The sequence below is a fragment of the Cucurbita pepo genome, chromosome LG05 (genome assembly GCF_002806865.2).
Source record: "Cucurbita pepo subsp. pepo cultivar mu-cu-16 chromosome LG05, ASM280686v2, whole genome shotgun sequence".
Lineage (NCBI taxonomy): Eukaryota > Viridiplantae > Streptophyta > Magnoliopsida > Cucurbitales > Cucurbitaceae > Cucurbita > Cucurbita pepo.
The window spans coordinates 6,977,138-6,994,611 of NC_036642.1; the positions used below are offsets into that span (position 1 = coordinate 6,977,138).

The 17,474-nt window shown below is 34.7% G+C and overlaps 4 protein-coding genes across 4 annotated transcripts; 2 read left to right on the forward strand and 2 right to left on the reverse strand.

Annotated features, from left to right (window-relative positions):
* The first annotated feature begins 722 nt into the window (after nt 1-722).
* On the forward strand, nt 723-4,479 carry LOC111794547 (probable gamma-secretase subunit PEN-2). The gene is made up of 2 exons (XM_023676579.1): nt 723-996; nt 3,990-4,479. The coding sequence occupies exons 1-2, from the start codon at nt 741-743 to the stop codon at nt 4,148-4,150; spliced, it is 417 nt and encodes a 138-aa protein (XP_023532347.1). The 5' UTR covers nt 723-740; the 3' UTR covers nt 4,151-4,479.
* Nucleotides 4,480-6,954: 2,475 nt separating this feature from the next.
* LOC111795584 (MADS-box transcription factor PHERES 2-like) lies at nt 6,955-8,379 on the reverse strand. Its single transcript, XM_023678097.1, has 3 exons — nt 8,240-8,379; nt 7,783-8,132; nt 6,955-7,704 (listed from the first exon to the last, which is right to left on the reverse strand). The coding sequence occupies exons 2-3, from the start codon at nt 8,127-8,129 to the stop codon at nt 7,101-7,103; spliced, it is 951 nt and encodes a 316-aa protein (XP_023533865.1). The 5' UTR covers nt 8,130-8,132; nt 8,240-8,379; the 3' UTR covers nt 6,955-7,100.
* A 1,723-nt stretch (nt 8,380-10,102) lies between these two features.
* LOC111795585 (transcription factor CSA-like) lies at nt 10,103-11,211 on the forward strand. Its single transcript, XM_023678098.1, has 2 exons — nt 10,103-10,352; nt 10,638-11,211. Exons 1-2 carry the CDS (start codon nt 10,148-10,150, stop codon nt 11,093-11,095), a joined length of 663 nt encoding a protein of 220 aa, XP_023533866.1. The 5' UTR covers nt 10,103-10,147; the 3' UTR covers nt 11,096-11,211.
* A 1,258-nt stretch (nt 11,212-12,469) lies between these two features.
* LOC111795396 (probable polygalacturonase) lies at nt 12,470-16,545 on the reverse strand. Its single transcript, XM_023677803.1, has 5 exons — nt 15,946-16,545; nt 14,965-15,085; nt 13,688-13,862; nt 13,545-13,615; nt 12,470-13,454 (listed from the first exon to the last, which is right to left on the reverse strand). Exons 1-5 carry the CDS (start codon nt 16,369-16,371, stop codon nt 12,826-12,828), a joined length of 1,422 nt encoding a protein of 473 aa, XP_023533571.1. The 5' UTR covers nt 16,372-16,545; the 3' UTR covers nt 12,470-12,825.
* Between the last annotated feature and the right edge of the window lie 929 nt (nt 16,546-17,474).

The following is a 17,474-nucleotide window of genomic DNA, read 5'->3' on the forward strand; positions in this document are numbered from 1 at the left end:
CTTCCAATTTGAATATCATAAATCATATTTTTAAAATTAAAACAAAATTTATGGATATGAATCTAAGGAGAATTAGTTCTAACAACGTCACTTACTCCTCAGACAAATACTTTAATATTCTAAACTTCTTAATACAAATATTCTTTGATTCGAGTAAACTCGATGTTTTTATCCCATGACTCAGGAACCGAACTAAATAAATTTGGGGTCAGAAAAATTAACCAAACCCAATCCTAAAATGCTAATCCAACTCTTATAGTTTGGGTTGGGTTGGTCCGGATTTTCAAGTTGAATGTACACCCTTACCTCTAACATCTCTAGTCACAATTCTTCTTTAGCCTCGTCTGGAAGTGGATAAGGACTAATGATGACACAATTGTCCGGAAATGGATACTGTTCTTGGGTGTAGGCTCGACAACAATCCTTCTAGCCGAATGAACTAATCTGTTCTTGGGCGTAGCTGCCGTGGAACGTGTTGGCGGGTCAAAGACACAACCCAAAATTTTTGTTTACTCATAGGTTACCTCAAGAAATATCTATATTTCTTTTGTCTAGGAGTAATACATGAATAAACTATGGTGATATATATTTGTCACCCTCTAAAGTTCCACAGGTCACAATTTGATTGGTCCTCCAAAACTCGTGTCACAATTTGATTGGTTAATGATGATTACTCATTTGCGTTATATTTCCATTAAAATCGGTTGCTTTCTTTTATCTCCGAGTCATTGAAGTCTGCAATGGAGAGCTCGCCGAATCCGAACACAAACCCAAACTCTAACCCCACTCGAATCCAGAATCCCGTATCGTCACAGATTGCTGCGTTATGGCCGACCATTGATGGTTCACTGGGGTTGTCGGAGGAAGAATCGGTGAGCTATGCCCGTAGATTCTATAAATTTGGATTTGCATTGCTTCCATTTCTTTGGGCGGTTAATTGCTTCTACTTCTGGCCTGTTCTCCGCGATTCTCACTCGTTTCCTCGCATCCGACCCTGTGAGTTTGCCTCTCTATAATTTTGGTGTACGCAGCTGTACTTTCAATTATTTTCTTGATTTATACTTAGAGGTAATCGTTAAAGGATGATGAATCGAGTTATAACTTCTGTTCAGAGGAGAACTTGAATCAGACCAATTCCTGACCTCTATATTTCAATGACGGTAGCATTAGGTTGTTGTTGTTGTTGAGATGTTTTTAGTCTTATCATTACTCTATTTCTGTTTCGCAAGGTATGTTTCGATGTGTGGTATGCCAAGAATCCAACCACTATGTAGAGAAATGGACGATGTCGTTGTAGATATTCATATTAAAAAACTGAACGCCCATTGATTTACCGTAGTCCATTTGCTTTCTCGATTAGGCTTGGTTCATAAATACTGGGAGTTCTAAGCTGTTAAATGTTCTAATACCCTGATCTCTAAGTGTAAATTAAGGAAATAATTGTCTTGAGTTTGTTAGCTTTTGTGATGATGATACTTTCCTCAATGATACCTTTATACTCTGATCATTTGATAAAAAACTGGTTAAAAAATCAGCGATCCTGTTCATATTCATTAAATTGAGTCTCAAGAATTTAGAGGTATTATATCGTTTTCCAAAGTCATCCCTCTGTTCAAGTGTGTAGTTATGCGTTTCTGTCACTTGGCACTTTATGTCTTACAAAGTACAGACAATTTCGAAGGAAGCTAAATATTTTTGGTTCTTCCTCTCCAAGTATACAATATTTTTGAACTTTGGCCTTGGACTGCTTGTCATAGTTGCAATTCAATTGAACTCCATTATGCATATCCCTTTTTTAAATGTGGTGCAGATTCCTGGTTCTTGCATTCCATGTATGCATCAATTTAAAAGTTTGGCCTCAGATTGATTGTTGTGGTTGCCGTTCATTTCATTTTGCTTATCATTTTTGTAAGAAAAAATGTGTATGAACTTCATTATGCATCGATCTGGTACCTAGAGGGGTACCTACGTGTGTGTATGTATGAATTTAGTATAAACCTAATAGGAAAATAAGGGTAGTTTTGTACGTAAAAAGGGTGGTTTTTGTCAGTGCACATGCATGTGGATGAGAAACCCTCAAATAGGGCCTTTTCACAGTTGTTTGTTCTGTGTTAAATGCAGTCTCTTCCTTTTCATGTATCTCCTAGGTGCTAAGGGCATTGATCGTTTGGAGATACTCTCTGAGGCCCTCAGTTCAAGCCAACTAGGAAAATAAGGGTGGTTTTGTGCGAACGTGTATGTCATAATTAGGGTGATCCACCTAGGGTTGTGTGCACGGTACAAGGATGGTTTTGTGCATGATACAGGGTTGTCCATCTATGTATGAGTACTCTCCTAAGCCATGGCTTCAACCCACAAGCTTGAAAACTTAATAACATATAACTACAGGGCCCTGGGTTGTGTGTGTGTGTGTAATAAGGGTGGATTTTTGTTTTTGTTTTGTTTTGTTTTTCTTTTTTCTTTTTTCTTGAGATACTCTCCAAGGGCCTAGGTTCTACCCACAAGCTTGAAAACATAATAACTTATAAAACCTGTTGTTCCTCTGACTTGGACTTGGTTTTGGCTAAGCCTCTTTGGGGATCAGTGGAAAGGCTCGTGTGATGCAGAGATGGTCCCTCAACACCTCAGTTTTATTTTTTATTTCCTTTCTATTTCATTGTTACACTTTCCGTCCAATGTACACAAGTCACAGTGATTAAAACTTAAAAGTGATAATATACCTGTTGCTTAATTTTTATTTTAATCTTATATTTGTAAGTGTCCGGATTAGCATCGACTAGTCTCAATATATGGTGGGAAATTCTGGACACTTCTCTTGTGAAAATGTTTATATCATTGGTGTCATAGATTCAAGTCCATAATTTGTTTGTAACAAATTGTAGAAGTTCAACACATCTAAGAAAGCTACGTTCTTTCTTTGGTTTATTTACTATGAAAAGTTTGACACTTCAGAAAAGTTCGACATGTCTAAGAAAGCTAATGCTTGATGCTCTTAGTTGGTTTATGGTTTTTCCAAATGAGAGATCCGGTTTCCTAGCTTCAGTTTTTGTATGTCATCTTTTCCATGGTATGAAAAAGACCTTTTGGATGACTATAAACCAAGTGTCTTTTGGTTTCCTTAGAATTAGAAGAATTCACGGATGTTCGGGAATGTTTTCCCAACTTTTCATAGCTTTTTGGTTTTGTTTTATTTCATGCTTTGTATTGGTGTAAACATGCACACCCTTTTAGAGATTATAATCCATCTCCTTTAATTTCTAATTGAAGAGCTCTTTTGCAATGCCTCTTTTGGTGTTGGAAGCCCAATAAGCACCTTGTATTTCATTCATCAATGAAATTGTTTCTCTTCTAAAATAACAGACAAAATTTAGTATTTGGTAGTGTATCTCTCTTCTTAATGGCTGTCCAGCTAATAAGAATGGTCAGGATCAAAGCCATATGATGATCTACTGAACTTTAGCATGAGGATATGGTGCAACATTCTGGATCTTTTCAACCTATACTGGTGCTTTCCAGCCGGCACTCAGTACTCATTCAAATTTTAATAACTCGTCTCAGCTTCAAAAGGAAGTCTAAATTATCGCGGATGAACATATTTTCAGCATAAATTTTGGATCTTTAGTTACAGTTCCTAAGAACTACTGAGAACGTTGCAATTTTCCCAGCTTTTTTCAAAGATGTTCCTTGCATATAAAGATTTTTAATCGATTCTCTTCATTTATTCAAATAAATTGGAGAAATCTTTTGTAATCTCATTTGGTTTTTGTTGAGGGTTGGATGTCTTATCTGTCATCACACTTTTCCTAGGTTTAGACTATTGTGGTAGAGTGATCATTTTTCCTTCATGAATTAAAACAAGGCAGTTTTTGGGTTCTTCCTTGAACCGCATTATGGTAGATTGTTCATTTTTCTTTTATTTTTTTCCCATTTAACTGACTTTGTTACTCGGCAAAATTATCTATAATGATTTGAAATTGTTCTTCCTGTAGATATTGTTGGCTCAGCTATTGGGTTTGCTATTTTCATGGCCATTATCTCCTCTTGGGCCTTGACATTTTCCATTGGAGGAGAACGCCTCTTTGGACCCGTGTGGAACAAACTAGTGATGTACAACCTTGCTGACAAATTAGGATTGACAGGTTGGAGCTAATTTTGATCTTGTTGTATATTTCAAAATGCGCAACTCTCTCCTGTCATTCTTTTCTCCAAAGATCAAAGTTGAAGCTTTTGGGTTTACTTCTCCAAGTACTTCAAGGTTCAAACATAAACCTAGACACATGCTCATTTCAGAGCTCCCCCCCATAAGTAACAAAAGGAATCTCAGATCTAAGCACAATCAACATGAAATTTTTTGAGTTCAACATACATAAATGGTTTAAAGCACACTTGAAATCACATCGTCAAGTTTGAATTGGATCTTGTTCAGCTGCATTACTGAGATTTGTGGATTCAATACCAAACTGATTCTCTTTATTTTTCCTCTGCATCCCTTTTCTCCTTTCAATACTATAAACTGCGCCCTCTTTTCTGGTTCCCTTAGATCATTCATTTATCTGGTGGAAAACATCTTGATGTTAGAAACTTTGTTAAAATTCTTTAGAAGGAACTGTGTAGAAGGCGTCAAGTAGCACAAAAACTAGGTAGAATTGTGAACTAAGATGTGATTAAGAGAAGAAAAAAAAAAGGCAGTGGGAGATTTTATTAGGATATTGTTCATATCTGTCACAGTTGATTCAGCGTATCAGATAGCATTGAAAGAAGTTTGTTTTCATATGCTACCTTTGGATAATTGGCTCTATCAGTTAAGGCTGTGATTCACTTAATTAGCTTTTGTAATTATATAAACAACTCTCTTGATGCTTTGTGTTGCTATCAGTACTCCAAATGAGGAACCCAATCACCAAAATAGACAGATGAGGGAGCCAAAGACTTGCTAGAAATAGCGATGGATGGATAGGGTCTGGGGAATCTGATTCTTCAATGGCGTCTGTTTGGTTAGGTTTCCTTTATTACTATAATTTTAAACCTAATTTTTCTATTTTAGCACACATGGGTTCGGTTTGGTTGGGTCGGGTCGGGTTTTAGAAGTCAGTCATGTAGCACCGAACTTACAACTTTTTCTTCATCAACCTTTGCAAAATCTGTTCTACTGTAGGAATCCTTGACAATGAAAAAAATAAAATAATGTTTTAAAGGTATAGTTTTATTTTATGAATTTTATTTAAATGTTCAAATATATTTTTCTTCGTTTTTCAAAGAATAAAGTAATTAAGTTTTAGGAAACAAATTTAATATTCGGAAATGGAATATTAAGGATAAAATCATTATTTAAAGTGACGTTTGCTACATTATTAGAATTTCTAGTTTTGATAATATTTGCTATAAATGATTGTAACAGTTGGCAATAAGGGTTTTGCCTAGTTCAAAATTAATAGGCATCTCTACTTTATTTATTTATTTTAAATGCTTCATAATAAATAAAATGATTTGGTCGGATTTGATTAGTTTCTTATATATATAGAAATGTGTAACGACTACACGCTATGTTGATTTAGATTCCTAATTTTTATCCAATTTTTATTATTTTAAATTTCTCGAACAATCTTGATAGATCGTAAAGTGAATTTGGTGATATTTGAAATCTCGTGAAGAGTAAAATTGAACGTGACTAAAACCTCTTTAAGACCTCTCTTTTTACTATGACTCTAACATAAGCAAAGGAAGGGAGAGGAGTAGCATATATAGGAAAATGTGTAACAATTACACGCTTAAATAAAATGAATATGCTGACTTACGCTTCCTAATTTTTATTATTTTAAATGGGTTGTTAGATTGAACTTAGTGATATTTAAAATCTCGTGAGATATTTGAAATCTTGTGGAAAGTAAAATTGAAGCAACGGAAACCTCTCTCTTGAAATCTTAGAAATCTTATTGAAATGGTGTCATTCTCGGAGGTTACTTATCATAAACATTCTTTTTTATAATTTTTTTTTTTCAAGAATAAAAAAAATACTTCAATATTTTATACTATTTTTAAAGACATTATTTATAATAGGAATAAACTAGCAAATAACCCTTCATAAACTGTCTTAATTTTAAGAATATGATTTATGATAGGTTTCTTGATTATGATTTATACATACATTTACGTGTTATTTTGAAGTAAAACGTATTGTGTTCGATGTTCATAAATTATGCGAGTAATTTTAAAACATTATTATTTTCATTTAACAGATTTTAAATATATTTTTATTGGAAATTTTTGTTTTTGTGTTGGTTGAGAAGGGACTCTCTAACTTTTACTTTCAATCTATCATTTTCTTTTCATAGTACTTCGTGGAAAGTAAATGAATTTAAATACCGAGTTATATCAAAAGTTACCCAAAATATTTTGACCATTCTAACGTCTACGCTTCTGAATCAACATCAATTGTATAAATATCCCCACTCACATGTTTCCACATGAACAATGTGAATCAAATCATTTGTGACGATACAAAGTGGGTTGAATTAATAGTGTTACCAAGATAAGGCACCCAATCATATCCATATACTATAGACCCTTATTACTTAAACACGATCCCTTGTATGTCAACCACATATTGTTCAAGATTACATTAATAACTTCCGATTTTTATACCATAAATAATATTAAATTGTAAATAAAATAACAAAAGTTAAATAATTAACTACGAAGCATGAAGACATAACTCGTAAGACAAAAAATACCCAGTTATGGGTGTGAGGCTAGGTGGTCAGTTGTAGATTCGAAAAACTCGAGCACCACGATTCTCCCGACAACTATTAATTTTATCTCACTAATACATTCATCACTAAAATAGAATATTTGCATAATAACAAAAATGAGACAATAAATAATAATTTTTCTTTAAAAAAAAAAAAGATTACTATAATTAAATAGATAGATAAAAATACACTATATTATATTTGCATCTATAACATTACTATAGAAAAGTTCCAATCATCTAGCCAATCTAACCAAAGAAAAAAACATTAGCAATTGAGAAATGATTATCCTAAAACATAATTAACACCAACTAACCTCAGCTAATTAAGCACTAATTGGTGATTAATACATTAGAAGTTCTTCATAAAATACTCATAATTGAAGTAATCAAGCTGATCATTAACTTGATTTGAAGCATTAGGCAATCCCATTTGAGAATTTGAAGAACAACCCATCATCATTTGATCATCCGTGAGCTGCATGTATGACAATGGCATGATTGAGTGAGTAGGAGCAAGAGGAACTCCATAGTGGCACATTGAGTAACTTTGTGTGCTATCCATGATCATCCCATTTGTTGGATCACTACAAAAATTAGGGTTTTGGAAATAATTGCCATGAATTTGAGGTAGTGATGACCCATAAATGAATTGATTCAAATTCTCAAACTCATGATCCATTTGAATCATTGGAACAGCTGAGCTCCCAGCTTGAAGATCTTGTGGCATTGCTTGGATTTGATTGTATGCCATCATGGGCTGTGTTTCCTCAAATGATATCAATTGGTTCTTGTTCATGTTTGCATTTAGGGTTTGGTTGCTTCCTCCTGATACCCTCTCCTCAACATTCTCAATCCTTCTCTTTGTCGCATCTAGCTTTGAATCTATCTCGACCATTAGTACTCGTAATTGTTCTTCCATTAAACACTCGAGCCGTTCATCCCACTTTGGATACCTGATATTAACAATCGAACCATGATCAAGATATTGTCGTTTTTGGTGGGGTCTTAAAAAATTAAGTAGTTTCAATTACCTGGCTTTTGCAACGTCCTTGCGAAGCTTGGACATGTCGGATTCAATCTTCTTTTTCCGGTCGGAAAAGAAGTCGAAGAGATTAAAAGACTTGCGGGTTCGTTTGTGGAGACAGTTAGATTTGTAAGAAGCGATCATGTCATTGACTGAGTCACGAGACGACGGCCATGTGTGGATGGGAGATTGGTCGCTTTGATTCGGACCGTGGACAATGACACAAGTACGAACATCGCAAAGTGTCGAGAGCTCGTACGCTTTTCTCATCAAACTATTCTTTCGCTTAGAAAAAGTAGTTTTTCGAGATTTCTCGTTACTAATCAATTTCATGCTCAATTTCCCTCTCCCCATGTTCTTACTCGCACAAAAAAAAAATATATATATAATAAAATCAGAAACCCTTAAATCAAAACAAAAAAAAAAAAAGAAAAATTTAATTCGAATCGAGTAAACCAACTCACAGTTGGTGTAGAAGAAGATCACGTGCAGAACGGTGAAGTCACGTGATAATGCCGGAGCAGCGATCGGCGGAGGCGCGGTGGTTGAACGGAGATGTGAACGGAGGAGGTTTCTTGCCGGAGAAGGAAGGGAAGAATAAGAAATTCAAAAGAATGAGAGTGAAAAAAATATGGTAAGAATTAGGGAATTTAAGGGCTTAAAATAAAATAAAATAAAATAAAATAATATTTAAAATTATTACAATATTGGAGATTATTAAAGTCTGCCCAAAATTAAGGAAAAATGGGAGGACCAAAATCTTATTATTTTTAAATTTTATTCTCAACCATAATAATAATTCTTTTTAAAAAAAATTAAAAATCAATATTATAATATAATAAATAACTTATTTACTTTAATAATAAATAAATAAATAAATAGAAGCAAATTCCGTTAAATTAACATCTCTAATTTTAATTTGGGTTTTTTTGTGAGTTAAAGTTCATTTGCATTTTTTAAACGTTCGTTGAAAAAAATGGGAGAATTTTAGTGTTTTGATCTATAACGAGTAACTCGGGGCCAATTTTAATATTATGAGAAAATAAATTATAAAAAAAAAATGAAAAAATGAAAAAAAAAATAAAATTAATTTTAAAAAATGAAATTAAAATTAGAATTAAGTAAGAATTTTAACCTAAATACAAAGGTGATTGACTAATTGTTGGGTGAGAAGGATGAGAAGTCAATTATTATGCCTTAAAATTTGGAATTTTTTGTTTTTTTAAATAAATTAACCACAAAAATTACCATATATATAATAATACATTCCTTGTAAGAATCATATTAACTCTTTTTTGACTTTTTCCTTTTTTTTTTAATTTTTTTTTTTAAGGTTAATAACAAATTTTGTCCCCTTAAAGTAAAATTTTCATTTAGAAATTTTTTAAAACATAAAATCAAATGAATTTGAGACTAGAACGTGCACCAGAACTACTTAACTTGATACGTTGTAAGGACTAATTAAACATAGAATTAATAGTAGATTTTTCAGAAGGACTTTGTAACGTGTTTGGAACTTGTTCTCGACATTTGAGATTAGACTTAAATATTAATGACTTTTATATTCAATCGTTCGATTCGGATTTTGAAATCGAGTTTTGTTTAACCTCGACCCAAATACTACATGACCCAATTTGACAAAATCAACAATGAAATTGAAAATTAAATAACGTATCAGATACAAAATTAAATTGAACGTTTAACTGATCCACATTATATTATATTATTATAATAATATTATGAGTTGTGGGATCAAGTATTTAATTAAAGTATGGAGTTTGACCTCTGAAATAACCAGTTTTGGAAATCTCAGATGTCATCAGAATCTCAGCTAACTATTATTGTTCATCCAAAAACAGTGCCTTTATTTTACCCATATTTAGTTCATCACTTGTTCTTATCCCAAACTAATCAATTTGTTAATCCTCTACAAATTTTACTTTTCATAACCTATTCATTCTTGAAATTACGGATGTTCGTGATGATATGATAGGGTGTGGGTATTAAATTGGATATGGGTGTGGTACTAAACCGATGAATAATTGATATCGTGTATGATCGAAGGAGTTTACCAACTTCCTCCAACTGATATTAATGTGGTTACCCTAATATATGATAAATTAAAAAAAAAATGAAAATGAAAATGAAAATTGGAGGAGGAATTAATTGTAGTGATGGGATTATCCCAAATAAGGTATTATGAGAAGCCAGCCCAATTACCTAATTAGATCACAAAATGCCTTATAATGGCATTTTTTGTAATTTTGATTTTACAAAAAGAAATAAAAAAATAAAAATTGGGTTGATGAACAAAAAGAAATATATATTAAAGAAAGCAAAACCCATTTCTTTGAACTCTCTAAGGGGTTCTGATGAGAATGATAGGATCAAGAAGCAGCAGCAGCAGCAGTGGTGGTGGTGGTGGTGGTGGCGGCGGCTGCGGCAGTGGAAGCAGTGGCGTTACGTGCTACAGAGGCCACTGGCGGCCGGCGGAGGACAATAAACTCCGCCAGCTTGTTGAACAGTTTGGCCCTCAGAATTGGAATTACATTGCTGAACATTTTGAGGCTAGATCTGGTATTATTAATTTCTCTCTCTATGAACTGCTGCGCCGCCGTGGCCGGCGGAGTATGGAATGGAAGTTTTGTTTTCCGATGAGGGTTTTCAATATATATATATATATATTTTTTTTTTTTGGGTTGAAAAACATATATTAAATTACATTTTTGACGTTTTTAATTTAAAATTTGTAATGATTTAATTGAAAAAATGATAGCTTGAAGGAAGTAAAAAAAAAAAAAAAAAATCAAANTATATGTAATCTTTTAAAGATAATTTCTTTTAAAATTTTTGTTTTCGTAGGAAAAAGCTGTAGATTGAGATGGTATAATCAACTGGATCCGAATATAAACAAGAACCCATTTACGGAGGAAGAAGAAGAGAGGCTTTTGATATTTCAACGGCTTCACGGGAACAAATGGGCGTTAATAGCCCGACACTTCAAAGGAAGAACAGACAATGCAGTGAAGAATCACTACCATGTTATAATGGCTAGAAGGAGAAGAGAACGTTTCACAATATTCACTAACAACAGCAACATCCTAAGGTCTCGTCATTGCTTATTGCCCTTTTCGAACGTCCTCCAATCCTCCCATCAAAAGATGACCCCTAAATGGAGTCCTCTCACGGCGGGTCCGACGCTCGAGAATGGGCGTGGGAAGTCGGTGGCGGTGGTGGCATCGTCCGGGTCGGAAGAGATGAAGGGGGAGCAGAAGAGGAGGATTCCATTTATAGACTTTCTTGGTATGGGAAGCTCTTAGTTTAGCAAAGTGAGAATTTTGTTATGGAGTGTGAGTTTCTCCTTGGTTGTCAAATGTAAGAGCAATAATGAATTTCCAACTATATTATATGAGAAAGAGATTATCAATTAATGTTTTCTTTTTCTTTCTAATAAACCCTTTTTTTATTATTATTTTTTTTAAAAAAAAGTGAGATCGATAAGTAAAATGTTTTAAGATGTTTTATTTTCAAGTTAAACTTAGTGTGGTCGGCACGTCCTAGATTTTTAAGTATGTAGAAATAAATGCATGAATGAACACGACATAGATCAGCTTGAATTTCAAATGACAGATTCGAACTAGCTCCAAGGATTAGTTAAGATTTCTCGGACTTAAGCTATTCAAGTAAGTTGCTTCACTACTAGTTCGGTTGGATTACTTGTTTGAAGTATGAATGATGCGTACTTTGTAGCCCTTACTCGTGTCTTACCTTGTGATTGTTAATGTTTGGTTATTATGTTATGATATGTTGTAATTATAAGATATTTTAATGTTATGGAATATCATGTTGACACATTGTGCTATTGATGATGGTGTTGTGTTACGAAAGTGTGGTACCATGTTATACATTACATTATGAAATGATATAAATTGATCATGTTAAGTATGAAATGAACGAAGACATACGCATTACATATACATGCTATGATTTTAAACTACAGAGACCATATGCATATTGTATATTACGTGCATCAGTATACTTCCCTGTTATGATTAGTATGAACACATACACTATGATGTTACAATACGACATTATGCATACCATGACACTATGTGCGCTTCCTTCCCCAGTGGTATACTGGTAATGTGAGTATACGCTAGTCAAAGGCCAGGTTCAGGGGATACATATATGAGCTCGCTTGGGGTTACATGTACGCGTGCATGGGTCATGTGTAAATATTATATATCTAATTCAACCTCGACTTGAAGTTGAGACCAAGACTATGAAATGACATTTTATAAAATACTAGATTCCAAACATGATTGCATTTTTTGACCTCAATAGTGAGTCACTTACTAAGTATTTTTTTAAAATATTCAAGCCATGTACTGCATTTACTTTTCAAGTAACGACAAGACACCTCTGCACTAATGACAACATCATGGTGACTACCATGAGAGTAAAGTTAGGGTAGATGCATTTTCATGTTGTTTGTAGCCTATAAATTAGATTAAGACATTGAGGGTCGTCTACCATTTTTACTTTAGAGTCTATCGAACATCGGATTTTTGCACTTAAGATATGTTGTTCGTACGACTTGAGACCGTTTGAATAATTTTTTTGCGAGAATTGATACGATAATGGAATGTGTTATAGGCCATCTAATATGAGAGAGAAAAGGGAAATTGGATATGTAGCAAAGGTGCCTAACTTTCCTCTTATTTCCAAACAAAAGAATAGTAATAAATAATAACTATGAAATGTTACAAACACAGATCCCTCACTTTGTACAACATGTGGATGGTTGGGTCAGTCACTAAAATCTCACAATCTCATGTGTGAATTTTGTTAAATAGAACCACTTTTTCACCATAAAAACTTACACACATCACCTGTGTAGCTGCTGCTCATGTCTAGCTAGCAGCACGTCCTCGATCGATCCATCGTCGTAATATAACTCAAATTTTGAAAACTGAAAAGCTCCAAGCATATGTCATGGTCTCATGTGATGCCCAAAAGTAAGCAAAACTGTGCCTGCAGAAGCTTAAAATCACGAGCACATCGATGAGACCGTGATGTTTTGCAGCTGAGGACATGGCGTAGGAAACACCGCACTGCTAAAGCCCGACACGAAAGCACAGTGCCACTTTGCGGAGGGAGCGAGACCAAGAATAGTGACATTTTTCATACACACACCATCGAATAATGTGCCCTCTATGCCATTCAGAACAGGAGCCTTTGTTGAATTTAAGCTCGTGATATTGCTTATGAAAATACCTTTAACTATGGGAACTGCCTTTGGATCCCATTCTTCATCCGGATGGTCGTTTGAACCCTTGCTGAACCTTATAGCCATCTTTACTCTGTTCATTACAAAGTTGCTTATACTAATATTTGCAATGTACCCTCCTCTTCCTTGGTCCGATTTGATGCGAACACCGGCTGCTGAATCCCAAATGTTTAAATCCTCGATCGTTATGTTTGATATTCCACCCGACATCTCGCTTCCTATTCCGACTCCTGAACAGGTTGGAGTGGTGCCAGATACTCGTCTTATAATGATATTTGAGCTCGGACGTGCAAGGTTGATTCCATATTGATCCCATCCACTTTTCACCGCAACTAGATCATCTCCGCTCTCGATGTAACAGTCTTCGATACAGATATTAGTACTCGAATCTAGAGCGTAAGATGAGCGTTTGGAATTTAGAACTTCACCATTGTTTTCTAGATCTTAATTGTGTATATTATTTAGAAAAGAAGCTATACCTGGATCGATACCGTCAGTGTTCGGGGCGTTGAGGGGAGCCAAGATCGTCATGTTTTTGATAACGACATTGCTGAAATACAGAAGAGAAGTTTAAGAACCAAATAGAAGTCGTGGATCGAACAGAGTAAATCGAGATCGAAACCTGCAATAGACGGGATGGACGGTCCAGAAGGGAGAATTTTTTAAGGTGAGATTGGAAATGAGAATGTTGTGGGAGTTTATGAGCTCTATAAGATGGCCTCTTGTGTGATTTAATGTCCTGTTCCACCATAGGTCCCACCACATCTTCCCCTGACCATCAATAGTTCCATTCTCTCCTGGAAAAATTCACACACTCAACAAATTTGCATAATGTAGAACTTCTTCAAACCAAACATAAACATAGCTAAACGACTTCAATACGAATGGTGAGATCCCATACTGATAGTAGAGACACAAACCATTCTTTATAAGAGTGTGGAAACCACTCCCTAACACACGTTTTAAAAACGTTGAGGAGAATCCCAAAAGAGAGTAAGACAATATCTACTAGAAGTGAGCTTGGGCTATTATAAATGGTATCAGAGCCAAGTGTCACGGTTATGCTCGTCTAAGGCATGTTGCCCATGGCCGCATGCCCATGACAAGTCAAATCCTTTGTCTTTCCACGCTGTAGTATTTTACTTTTGTATTTATAAGAAGTATGACATTTCGGAAAAATCATGTCTAGGCCTGACAGATATGAAATGACTCAAAATGTACTATAACGGATATGACTAGTTATCAACTTCTTATATGCAGTAAGTCCTTGTTATTGCCTTTTTGCTTACATTCCCATATAACACCAATTTCAATTTCTCAAATCTTGCTTTGAAAACCCTCTTTCAAAATCTCTCTGCTCCTGTTTTCTAAAACCTTCTTCTTGAATCAGGGCCAGAGGTTCGAGCATACGTTGCTTGACCGTAGGCGACGAAAGAACGAATAGACTTAACTCACTTGTTACTAAGAAGTGAGTGCTGCACAATCGCAAGTCCGCTACCATCAAAGTGGGATTGTGACACCAGACACCGAACGGTGTGCCAACAAGGAGGCTAAGCCCCAAAAGAGGTGGACACGGGGCGATGGAGTTAGACCATTAGACGAAATATAGCAAAAGAGTTCACACTATTTTCAGTTCAATGTACCGGGGCAATGGGCAATGTAGACGAAGCATTACTAGGATCCGATTTGACAAAAGATTGGGAAAATAATAAGAATGGTATAAAATGGGCCCTAAAATCCAATATAAATGGCTGAGCGATGAAGTTGAGAAAAGAAAAGTAGCATGCCATTAGTTTACAAAATTCAAGAATCCTGAGGGAATATAAAATGGCAGCATTGAAGAAGGAGCCAAAATAAAAATATATATATATAAACAAAGAGGCAAAGAAGAGGGAGTACCTGTGATGAGGACATTGGAAAGGGCATTGCCATGAATGAGGCTGATATGTCTTCCTCCCAATCTCTCTCTTCCTCTTCCATAAGAAGGTAGTGGCTCTATAATGGGCCACTCATCTGGATCCTTTTTTTTTTTTTTTTTTAACAAAAAATATAAAATATTTTAAAAAAACATATCTTTTTTTCACACTAACATGCCACCATGATTGATATAAACAAAATAATTCATTCAACAATTTCAAATAATACCCTCTCATAATAATTCAAAAAAAAAAAAAAAANCACCTTTATAAACCGTGTTTTTGTGTTTGCTAGAGAAGGTTTTCACACCTTTATAAACAGTGTTTTTGTTCTTTTCCCCAACCAAGGTGGGAAAACATCACAATCCACCCCATTCGAGACCCATTGCTGTACTCTTCCTTTCTCTAATTGACGTGCGACCACCATTAAATCCACCGTTTTAGGGGCCAGAGTCCTTATGACACACTAGCTCGTGTTTACCCCTTTGGGGAACAGCGAGAAGGAATAGTGAGAAGGCTAGCATTGTCTAGTGTCTGACTCTAATACTATTTGTAACGCTCAGATCCACCGCTAGCAAACTCGTCTCCTAGGGGAAGGTTCTCCTCCCGACATCACAAAATATATTTTGGTTGTTTTTTTTAAAAAAGAAATGTGAAAAAACAACATAGGTGACACCGCCAGAGTCAGCATTCAGATTTTTCGTTTTCTGGTAAGTAATAAAACTCCATTTGGCCTTTTCTTCTTCCCCAGAATCACAAAGTTCTTGTCCCTTTCTAAACCATAATAAATTAAAATAAATAAATACCCAGCTCTAAAAAAAAAATCACCGCAGAGTTTCCAGAAAATATATATATATACATTTAATTCGGCTCCTATAATTTTAATAATTTATTTAAATTTTCGGAATATAATTTAGTATAATGCGATAAAAGTAAGAAAAAAAAGGGGAAGGAAGAGGCGGACCTGTGAGCCCAAAATAACCGCGCCACGTTGGAGAAAAAGCGTGAAATTAGTGGTGAGATTAAAACTGCCCGTGACCCACCTGCCCTTGGGAACGACCAGTTTAGACCCGCCTTTCTCGCCGAACCGCCGCATGTACTCGATCGCCTTACGGAACGCTTCCGTGTTGGAAGTCCTCCCGTCTCCCACTCCTCCGAAATCCGTTATCGACATAACCACCGTCTCCGGCGCTACATCCCTGTGGAAGAAGGCGGAGCAGGTCGGTTCGGAATCGGTGTCCGTGGTGAGAGTGGAGGAAGGCATCCAGATCGGAAAAGGAGTTCTGGTGGCGATTTGAAGGGTGAGGACGGCGATGAAGATGAAGAGGAGGAGAAGAGAGGAGCAGGAAGGGTTGATGAGAGAGGCGAAACTCGATTTCTCACCGTCCATTCAGAATGAAATTGAAATTGAATATGGAGATTTGGCTTGAATTTGCATGTGAGAAATTGAGAACAGAGGAGAAGAAAAGGCGATGATGATCGAGAATGGAACAGAGAAGGAGACGGAGAAGGAGGACATTTTGTACGCGCAACTCAAGTTTTTTTTTTCCTTTTTTAAATTTTTAATGGAATATAGACGATGCTTTATTTGTAGTTTGAACCCTAAGTCTAATGGTCTAATCTTTTGTTTTAAATACCCAAACTACCCTTGCCAAACAACAGAAAATTGATTTCTTTTTTTTCTTTTTTATTATAATGTCCTTATCAATTAAGCTAAGCAAAAACATTTTTCTTTTATTAAATTCAAATAATTTTTATATTTTAAATTAAAAAAAGCTATATTAAATTAAAAATCTTCACATTTATACTTATTTTTTATATTTATATATAGATTTGATTCACTGAATTAGATTTGAAATTTCAAATGGATAAGCATTAATGAAATTTGAGTGAATGGAAGAGACGGATATATTTTACTTTTTTTTTTTTTATAATGTTTTAGCAATTAGTACTTGTATAGTTTTGTTATTATTATTATTATTATTATTAGTTAATATTATGTATTATAATTATAGCTTTTTTTAAAAAAAAAAATGAATTGGTTGTGTTGTGGATTTCACAAATAAAGGGGGGCAAAACGGNTTAGTACGAGCATATTACGTTTTGGACCATACTCGTTTTTAATTAATTTAGATAATCTTTTTAGCACTATTTCGTCAACTATGAAGAGGAATATTTGAAACTAGAAGAAGTAAAGATTAAAGATAAAATAAAGTTTTATTGTGGGGTGGAATGATTGTGGACGTACTCTTAGTACGTCATGTGTCATGGGCGAAATTAGATTATTAACGATTTATTCAAATAATAAAAAAAAATTAGATAATAAAAAAAATTTTAGGTGAAATTAATAGGAAAAAAACTTAATGTAGGAAAATTTTTGAGGTGACCTCATCCAGAGGTCAAGATCAACTCTATAATTGGTTAGACAAGGGATACATGTCATGTGTCACAATCGCACTCTTGTAGTAACAAGACAACAATTGTGCGACACTT